The 10,555-nt window shown below is 30.0% G+C and overlaps 1 protein-coding gene across 1 annotated transcript; it reads left to right on the top strand.

Moving 5' to 3' along the window:
* The first annotated feature begins 1,615 nt into the window (after positions 1-1,615).
* Positions 1,616-3,898, top strand: LOC145325942 (uncharacterized). The gene is made up of 5 exons (XM_080168965.1): positions 1,616-1,759; positions 1,982-2,051; positions 2,586-2,648; positions 3,118-3,181; positions 3,783-3,898. The coding sequence occupies exons 1-5, from the start codon at positions 1,718-1,720 to the stop codon at positions 3,850-3,852; spliced, it is 309 nt and encodes a 102-aa protein (XP_080025091.1). The 5' UTR covers positions 1,616-1,717; the 3' UTR covers positions 3,853-3,898.
* Positions 3,899-10,555: the final 6,657 nt, after the last annotated feature.

The raw sequence follows: 10,555 nt of genomic DNA on the forward strand, positions 1-10,555 counted from the left end.
AATTTGGTTGCTGTGTTACTTATGGATATAATTGTCATTGTTTTAATCAGTTATTTAGAAACTATGAAATAGGAAATATAAGTTGGAAGGAATTTTAATGTTAGAGGGAGATTTGAAATCTGCTTCAAATTTTAAGGATTTTTTTTTTATAAAATTCGTTTTTTTTTGTATAATTCTTTATCTAAAAGCGGAAATACATTTTAAGTTCATAAATTTTGACCAATAGGATAGGTGGATTGGAAACTACCTATGAATGATTGGTTGAATGATGTGCGACACTTAAGCTTCTCCAATCAGAGCGCAGATAATTTTTAATCCACCAATCACAGAAGTCAAAATTAATTAACTTAAATTGTATTTCCGCTTTTAGATAAAGAATTATACAAAAACAAATTTTATAAAAAATCCTTAAAATTTGAAGCCATAGAGAAAATAATAAAAGAGAGGAATCAAGGTATTTGAAGGACTAAAATAGGGAGTGGGCCTTGAGGCCTATATTGAGCAATTGCCGCGCTGAATTTTTATTGTTATTCCACCACTTTTCAAAATGGGAATATTTTAAAATTAAATGTAATTTCAAGACAATTATAGTTACTGTTTGAAGCATACATCTGATTTTTATAGAAATATTTTGAATTATTATCCATTCTGATGAAACCTATTGAAAGGATATAAAATTATCATTATTAATTTCTCATAACTTTGCTACTGACTTTAATCATTACACACATTATTAGTTTATAAGATTTATATTGCAGTCTATTTAACTTTTATTTCCTAATAAATAGACGTTTTTACAAATTAATATAAACATTTGACTGTAAATCATAATAATCAATTTTTCAGTGCCATCTAGCTTTGGATATAGAACTAGAATATCAAAGCATTCATCTATTTTTATTTTGTCTGTATTTTTCTTGTTTTGGATTTTTGTCACCAAAGGGCCAAACCTTGAGGGGTAAATAACATCACTTGAAAATGTTAAAAATATTGTAAAAATGAGTATTGTCTTAGAAAGAACATATATAGCATTACAGATTATTCACTTATTTGGATCATTCAGTTTTGAAATATTTTATTTAATATTTAGCCTTAGTTTTTATGTATGTCTTTGAAATAGACAACTAGCAAACCTGGTGGCTGAAAGCTAAACTATTAATTTTTTATTAGTAAAGATTTTAAAGTTTTATCATGTTAATTAGATTTAAATATTACATTTAGGCTAATTTGAAAAAAAATAAATTTTCAATCATAAAAGGTAGATCCTCGTATTTTTAAACTAGGTAAAACATACTTTTCTACCGCACCAAAACATCAACTGGCTGTTTGTAATTTAAGATTCTAAATGAAATTGTATTTTAAATATTTTCCTTCAATTTTTAAAACCTAATAAATTATGATTGACATACAAAAAGCCAGTTGAGGTTTTAGCTTTTCGTCTGCTAAATTTTCTTTAAAAATTTAGGTATAAGGAAGTAGTATTTTACCATGAAAAGGGGGTGAGTATTCATGCTCTTATCCTTTTTCCTTATGTTTGATGCAGATTTCAAATCTCATCTAACATTAAAATTCTTTCCAACTTATATATCTTACTATGAAATCTAGATTTGATAAACATGTGTTGATTATTATTTACATTTATCAGTTTATTCTTAGTGCTATTCATATTAAGTTATTTTACATTTTGTGATTTTCTTTAAGATTATTATAATAAATAATGAAGAGTTTTTTGTTGATAGCTTTTATGGTTTTAAGCCAGGTAAATTTTTCTTCATCTTAAATAGCAAGGAATAGTGAAGCTTTTTATCGTCTAAAGCTGTAGCTCTCATATTGATCCAGAAGTTTATAAACACTTTTTCAAAAACTTTGGGGACTTTTCCACAACTAGGTTTAATCTAGAAAAGGTTTACATAAATTCATCGACCAGTATCTTGTTACTTATGATTAGTGCTAAGCGAATAATGTTTTTTTTAATATGTAGATTAGTGTACTGAACTGTACTGGTCACTATGATGATTATGAAGAACCCTGTACTAATTGTGCTGAAATAGGTTACATTTTGTTATTTTTTTTTTGGGGGGGGGGGGGTGGTTGGAGTCGACTACAACTTTCTTATTTATGTTTTTAAAAGAAAAATTAAAAACAAATTGTTTTTGGGGATGCAATTTTTTTCTATGGCCGATTTTTCTTGGGAGGGAGGCGGTACTCTACCCAAAAATATTTATAAAACTTCCCAGGACCTAAGAGAAGCTACCCTGTAAAGGAGAGCCATATCGGTTCAGCGGTTTGTGAGATCCTTTGGTACAGACAGACAGAGATCCTGTAAGTTTTATGTGAGGATAACAACCAGGGTTTTGAACTAGCTTTATTGTGAACATACACTCACAAGCAGTCACAAAACCACCTGTCAAGACTACTACATACACACACAGAACTCATACACAATACATATCTCATCAGATTATATTTTCTGAACATGTCATAAGTTTACCCACACTGTATCTGTATTACTATATTAGAGTTTACTGTTTTTATTCAATATCTTGTCGCATACCTACAAAAAATATTTATGAATTTATTTTTAGAAGCTGTAACAGAATATTATGATGATGATGTAGCCAGGAGAGACCCTAAAGACTGCCCCAGCAGTAAGTATTCCACCTAATATAGTATTAAATTATCAATAGTCCTTATTTTGCGAGTGAACCACATATAACAACCCTCCCCTTCTCCAATCTAGGTATTTGTGAGACTTAAACTAAAATTACCATTTCCTGAAAGTTGGGTTAATTTTCATTAAAACGTAGATTTTTTACATTTAATGCTCGATTTGCCTGTGGACGGTCTTTCTAACGTAATTTGCTTTTTTTGTGTTTTGACCAAAAAAAGCCAAAAAGAATGTGATATTTTAGGCACTTTTTAAATTATATCTGAATTTACCTGGATTTTGTATGTCTTGCGTGGTCGCCTTATTTCCAACTTTTGCCATTTGAAAAGTCATACTTGCAACTGTACCTTTCACTCAGTTAAAATGAAGGTAAAAACTTTTAGGGGGCTTTGAATGCCCTTTTCCCCTGGAATAATGTTTAGCGTTGCTATTAATTTTTAATATTATAGATTGCTACTTCTTCGAGTACAACGGCTATGCCAATTGTGTCCAACAAAATACAAAGAGAAATCAGTAAGTATGTTACAAAATATCCCTGTAATGGCAGGAAGTTTTGACATCTCTTAGTAATTTACTCAGTTTAAATACTAACATTATTTGAAATTTGAAATTGCAGCACATCCTTTACTTTGGGGAAGAGGTTCTATTCTAGACCACACCGTATCATACCAAAGATGTTAAATGATATTTACTGATGCACAGTCAGAACGTATACCTGATTAATACCTTTGGGGACAATTTATCACAACGTAGGACCAGACCTTCACAGTCAAGTCCTTACTGTGCATGGCAATGAGTTGAGCCAATTTTTTTCTAATGTATTACCCCTATTCTTGCTAAAATGTTGCGCATGTAACATAGCAGCAGTAGGTGGAACTCATGCCGCGGTTTTGGCCGAGATTCGAACCCATCTCCTGCCAAGAACGATCAAATGCTTTACACGATACGCCACAGTCGCGAGGATACACTTCAAACGTACAGACAAAAGTTAATGCCTGTAAAACATTAGTGCATAAATGAAATACTTTAGCAACCCCATTAAACCTAATCAAAGAAATATTTTAGCGGCTTCGCTGCTTTTAATTTTATGTATTTATCCTTGTTTACTATTTAGAAACAGACTGAAGCAGTACATCAACCAGAACCAGAAATACAGAATAATAAAACACGAATGTAACTGGTAGCAAAGATTATGTTAAAAGTGTGAAATAAAGTTTATTACAAATGTTAGCACTCGTTATATCCTATTATAATTGTCTGAAGCTTAAGATCTCAACCAATTGTGTTCTCTATTTTAGGTAAGCTTTACATAGGTCCCAGGAGGGTTTTTAAATTATTTCTTTTTCGGATTTAAGACTTTGGATAGTTTTTCTGCCTTTTCCTTCTCCTTCCAATACATAGACACAAGATGGAAGTGTCGCAAATGCCAGTTCTATAGCAAAAAATAGGAAGTTTATTTTGTTTGTCTGTTCAGATAAAGATGACTACTGAACCGTTATGGTTCCCCATTTGAGGAAGGTTTATTTTTTTACATCCTAATTTATGTCGTAATTAATGGTTTTAGGCTATTTATCTGTCCCTTCTCTCCCCTCTATTCTAAAGAGCTCTAGCTTCTAGTACCTAACATAACAATGAAAAAATAGGAGCATTTTTAATAAAATATCATTTCAAAGTCAGTAAAAAGTTTTAAAAATAGTTATCTTTTGTAAATTATGCGGTGATAAAGTACGTTTTATTAGACACACTAATTGTCGAAAAGCTTCGCTATGAAAACACACACATTAAAACATTGAAATCACCCTTTCTCAACTTCTTACAAGAATTTTAATTAAAGATTAATTGTTAAATCAAAATGGACACAGCTTTTTGTCAACTTTTTGCTGTTCTCCCCTTTTCATGGTGTTTCATCAAAATAAAATAAAATAAAAATAGATTAGCAATATATTTTAGAACATAATTGTGCTATGGAGGGAGGGGACATTGAACTTTTTATTATACTAGTCCCTAAAGTTTTCTTATAAGTTTGGTTTAACAACGTTGGGTACTTTTATTGAAGCTTGATTGGTTGGTTCACTAAGTTGAGTGCCCAAACGTTTCAATCACTTATTGTAATTTACAGAAGGGTTAATTTTGTGTATCATAATTGGGGAAGTACGCCAATTTATCGGCCATTGTCTTATCCCTTTAGATCCCTGATATAATGTAGTATTACAAATTACTCATATAAATACTGAAATAGTTATTTCTCGCATCGTATTACAAACGGCTTTCCGCGGATATAGAATGTACAATTTTAAGATTAAAACTAGTTTTTTAGCCCCGAGGTGCCGAAGGCATTGGATAAAAAAACTGGTTTTAATCCTATGATTGTTTTTTTTTTATATTCATAGAAAGCTGGAAATGAAAATATTTGAGACATTATGAAAACACTCACACCTAATCTAACAAACAATACATTTAAATAAAAATTACATTTGCCTTTTTGTTGTTGGTTTTCATTTGTCCATAGATTTAGCTATTTATATGTAAACTAGAGGCTTCTCCGTTACCTTATACAGGAATTGCTAAAATTGGATGATTTAGGCTCATCTAATTTAGGAGTTTAAGAAATTAATTTAACATTTTTGTAGTGAACATTTTTTTTTCTTATAGCTATTTTTTTTCCGAAGTCATATTTTAATCTTTTGGGATTTATAATGTGTTGACCACATACTTAGAGTTTAGAAAGGCTGTTTATTACACTATTCCTTAAAGTTTTATAATAACATTTTCTTATTCGTTGACGCAACAAATTTTTAAACTTTTGTGGAATATTAATTGGTTGGTTCATTAAGTGATTGTCCAAAAATTTCAACCACTAATTGAAATCTACAGAGGAATAATTTTGTGTATAATCGTTTTTGAAGTTCATCAATTCATCGGCCATTGTCTTATCCATTTAGATTAGTGTTAGTATGTAGGACTTTGCTCCGCTTTCAAAATTATTTTATACTTGTTTGAAAGATTTTATATTATAAAAACTTGATATTATGCTAAGTATAAAACTTGTCCTTATTTGTATATGCAAATTATCTTATCAAATGTTGCGAAAATTTGCTAAAACAAGTATAAATCTATTGAAAAAATGGAGCCAAAAAGGGCGTTAAAATTAAATTCGCTAACATGACCTAAAACAATAAACATGGAAACGAAAAATAACCACCCTACCCCCATCCCTCCTTTATTTTAATTTATTTTTAAAAATGGGGGGAGGGGATTTTGGCTCAACTAGGCACTTCGAGGGAAAATTCCAAGTTTGCAGATAGAAAAACAGCTAAATGCTAAAATCAATTGCTGCCAATAAATCACATATTGATTATTTTGAATGAAGATTTCGATTTTAGAAGAATTTCTTTAAGAATATTAAAAGATTAATTTGAAAAGAATATTTCCTTCACAGAATAACAATATTGTGTAAAAGCTTCTCTGTTAAGCTTCGCGCAAATTTGTACACAAATTTTTGATACGTGCATATTTAGATTCAAAGAACACTATTTTATTTATTTCTTTTGTTAAAAGAAATTGAAAAATGTTAAATTCTGTTTATGTCTTTTAAAAGCAATGCTGTGTGTCTGTCTGTCAGGCTGTAACGTTAGTTTATTGCGTATTTGATGCATAATTCCAAAATAAAAATTGGTTATTAATGGAAAAAGTGCTATTTAATTGGAAGACAACAAGGTTAGGTTCGAAAAAAGGTAAATGATCTGATGAAAATAAAAAGAAATATTAAAGGAAAAATAAGTTAAAGGGTAGAAAATACAAAATATAGGAAAATAAGAAAAGTGTAGTATGAAAAAAGGAAAAGTAAATGAAAAAGGTACAAAAAAGGCATTAAACAAAGTTAAAAAAGAACTACCTACCAACAGACCAAAATGAATTTGATTTTAAATAAAGTTTGTAACTAAGAAAAGGAAGAAAAGTAGAGTACCTTTACTGTATTGAATATTCATAGCTGGTATTATTTTCCATATTCATGAATTAACATCTTATTACAACGATAAAGAACAACGTATTATGCCCAGAGGGTAATAGATAAAAATTTACCTAATTTTAACATTCTAAACAAGGATGAGGACATTCAACAACAAAAAACAAGTTTTTAAATTTTATTCATATCTTTAAAAAATATATTTGATCACAGCATTCATAAGTAGGTAGTAAAGTACAAAAAATTTAGGATTGTCAAAATGAACAAAGTGAGTTATGATGCAGATGTTCAGTGGTCATAATAGGGAGAAAATGATAGATACTATAAAATCATGTCACTTTTATGGGAAATTTATGTCTTGTAGCATGACCGAAGGACTAAGTAAGTTGTTTGCTGGATGCTCTTCATACAAAAACAAGGATGACAACATCCATAAAAGCGAAGCACTGAAACGGTAGGACAAACGGACATTAATCCTTGTATAGTGTTAGAACTTAATTAACATAATATTAATTTATAAGAGTCAAAGCAAAATTGTAAGTAAATTTGTTGAAAAACTGCTTGATACAGGATAATTTTTATGGACATACTTACATTTTTAGGACTTCATTATAGAGTTGCTTCGCTTGTTACATTATACTTTGTTGTCCCAGGAATCAATATACCAAAAATCAGATCAATCCGATGATTAGATCACATAAAAATTAGTTGTTAAAAAAGTAAAAAAATCAACATGTTTAAAATGGACGTACGGACATTTTGGTAATGATTATAGAGTTGCTACGCTTTCTAAATCGTACCTAACTACTAAAGGAATCACCATGCAAAATTTTAAATCGATAGGACAATTCTAACATGCCTAAATATACGGAAAAAGCTATCCGTTACGGACGTACGTACCCTAATTATAGAAAAGCTTCGCTTTTAAAAAGAGCAGTCATTAAGTTTGTATCTTAAATGTATTGTAGCCAAGAAAATCACATTTCTCACAGAGCGTTTCAGACTTTCGAACGGACGTAAGTTACTTTTTCTGTGGAAACTTGATTCCATAATAAATTAGATTTAACATAAAACCATTCAAGATTACCCGAAAATTAAAAATATTATATTGATGTATTTATACAGACTATTCTGAACTAGATAGCGTGAAATAAAAAAAATATTTTAACTAATTTTTTTATTACTCTTTGAGGGTTTAAAAATCAATATTCAAAATACATTATTTATAGAAGCGTGGTCTTTTATCCACCCTGAAAATGTATGGTCAAAGACCCAAAGTTGCAGAATAAAAGGAATGGATATTGAAATAGAAATGAAAATTTCAGGTATAGCCCATTCCTGGCAAAGCCTCCTAAGGGGCGTTTCATCGTATTTTCACAGTAGCTTTTAACCAATTTTTCTAGCCCCTGCGGAAGGCTCTCACACTGCGGGGCCAATTGCCTAACACTACGAGGCAATCACCTAACCTTACCTAAAATAATCTATCAAAAGGTACAAAGAAAATAAGAAGAAACACCCCCTAAGAATCGTTGTCGCGAAAGAGACTATACCTAAAATTTCGCATAACGTTGTGACAGTCTTACAGATGGAAGTACATATTCTTATAATAGAGAAGCTACGCTAAATATATCAATATTATAAAGGCCCGGGATAACAGTACTGGTAATAATATATATGTCGGAGATGAATAAAAACAGTCACAGAGGTGCCAAAAATTAACCAAAAAACTTTCATCTTATAACGAAATTTTTATGAACAATTATTTGAAAAAAAACATAACTCTTTTATTCCTTAAAATGTCATGCTGTTTGAGAAAACAAATTGTTTAAGCATATTAACATGATTCAAACTAAATATTAAATGCAATATTCACACATATAATTTACTAAAATGGCCACTAGCTAGGTTTAATGGATAATTAATTCTTGTTCCTGTATTCATTCAAAACCGATTAATATCCGGTGGATTAGAACCGGTTCTCAGCCATAAGAAAAAAATATGTCCAGCATTGTATTATATCCAGTTTTCTACTAATATATAAATGTACAATCATAAGATTAAAACCATTTTTTTAGCCCGTATCTACGGCATCCCGGGGATAAAAAAACTGGTTTTAATCTCTATTTGTAAGTTTTTATATCCGCGGAAAGCTGTTTACAATACCATGCGAGAAATGACTTAAATATATCCCATTGTCCAGGATTGAGTCTGTCCATGTCATTCATTACATTTACGTTTTTAACATCTAAAAATTAAAAATTAAAAAAACCTTCCCTTAAAATTAAGTTGTGGAAAAAAGCAGAGTTTCATTTGTTTGCAAAGCAATGGCTTTGAATTGTTCTATTTTTCTATTAGAGATTATTTTCAAAGCATACAAAAATGTAAATTTTATTGGTGTCTGCATTATAATATGCAAAACCTTTACTTGAATGTCTGACCTATGTCACAAACTCCTACACTCTCTCTATCTGTCTCTCTCTCTCTATCTCTCTCTCTCTCTCTCTCTCTCTCTCTCTCTCCCCATCAACCTTTTATTTTTATTTCTCTTTCTATCTATATCTCTCTCTATCACTATCTCATTTTTCTCTCTTCTTTTCTCTTTCTCTTTTTCTCTTCATATCTCTCCCTCCCTCCCTCCCTCTCTCTATATCTCTCTCTCTTTTTCTCTTTCTATCACTCTCTCTCCCTCACTCTCCCTCCATCTCTCTCTCTATCTCCCTCTCTCTCTCTTAGATTTGTAATCTCCAATGAATTTCCTGGTGAAAGGGAAAAAAATGGTTGAAATTGGTCAATAAACAAGAAAGTTGGATTTAATGGTTCAAATAGTCATTTTAGGTAAAATACGATATCAGATTTGGAATCTCCAATGAATTTCCAGGTGAAATAAAAAATATTGGTTGAAATTGGTCAATAAACAAGAAAGTTAGGTTTTATGGTTCAAAAAGTCATTTTAGGTAAACTACCAAACTAGAAGCGATCATGACAAGTTTAGTGATTTTTTAACTTAATAATTTGAAAAATTTATTTTTATTGATTTTCCCTTATTTAAAAAAAAATTTTTTTTCCTCGAAATCTGAGAATGGTAATTAATCAAAGGAATTTATTGAAATATATATGTGAAAAAATCACCAAAAGTTCCAAAAATCTTGCAGCCGGCTTTAAATTTATATATGGAGTTTTACTATATAAATGCTAAGAAATTTTACTTAATAGCATATATTCTCTCATTTTCGAAGCCACTTTTTTTCACAGCCGGCTTCAAAGTAATATATGTTCTATCTTATATTAAGTTTAAGGTGTTAACTATAATGTTAGTTTAAATCATGGAAAAGAAAGGCGGATAAAATTACTGATTACTCTTTTTCTTTCTCTATATATGATTGTATGCTTAGTTCATTGTTAATACATAAAAGTCCGAATGTATCAAATAATGTTATAAAAACAAAATCTAGCCCACATTTATCTCCAATAATGATGTACCTCTGAATGAGTTTTATCCATATTTCTGAATTTGCTTTCTAAATGGCAACTTAAAAAGAAGCCTCATTGAATTTTAATAGATTTTCGCCTCTAAAAGCCCTTATAATACTTATAGTTTTTATTACAACTAGTAAAATCACATCTTTTATTGTTTTAGAAAAGAGTACGATTAAATTCCTCAAACAGAAAACTTTTATAGTATAAAGCAATAGGTAGTGACAAAATTTTATTAAAGCTGTTTTTGAAAACCCCAAAATCTGGATTGTATTTTTTTATCCATTTTTATAGTTTTCAATGAAGGGGGGACAAATTGACCTTGCAATGATTCTTTTTTTCTTTTTTTAAATGAAAAGTATATATTCTAGGTGAATTTTCAAAAAGCTTTTATGATGTGCTTCAAAACATACTTTAGTTTTGATTCAGTTAAACAAATTAAGTAA

The sequence above is a fragment of the Acartia tonsa genome, chromosome 8 (assembly GCF_053477335.1).
Source record: "Acartia tonsa isolate MP-2025a chromosome 8, ASM5347733v1, whole genome shotgun sequence".
Taxonomy (NCBI): Eukaryota; Metazoa; Arthropoda; class Copepoda; order Calanoida; family Acartiidae; genus Acartia; species Acartia tonsa.

Bases quoted from the DNA above. Each gene is read 5' to 3' on its own strand.
- LOC145325942 (XM_080168965.1), top strand. From the start codon at position 1,718: ATGAAGAGTTTTTTGTTGATAGCTTTTATGGTTTTAAGCCAG. The intron at 1,760-1,981 runs GTAAATTTTTCT...TTTAATATGTAG, and splicing joins CTTTTATGGTTTTAAGCCAG to ATTAGTGTACTGAACTGTAC. The intron at 3,182-3,782 runs GTAAGTATGTTA...TTTACTATTTAG, and splicing joins CAAAATACAAAGAGAAATCA to AAACAGACTGAAGCAGTACA.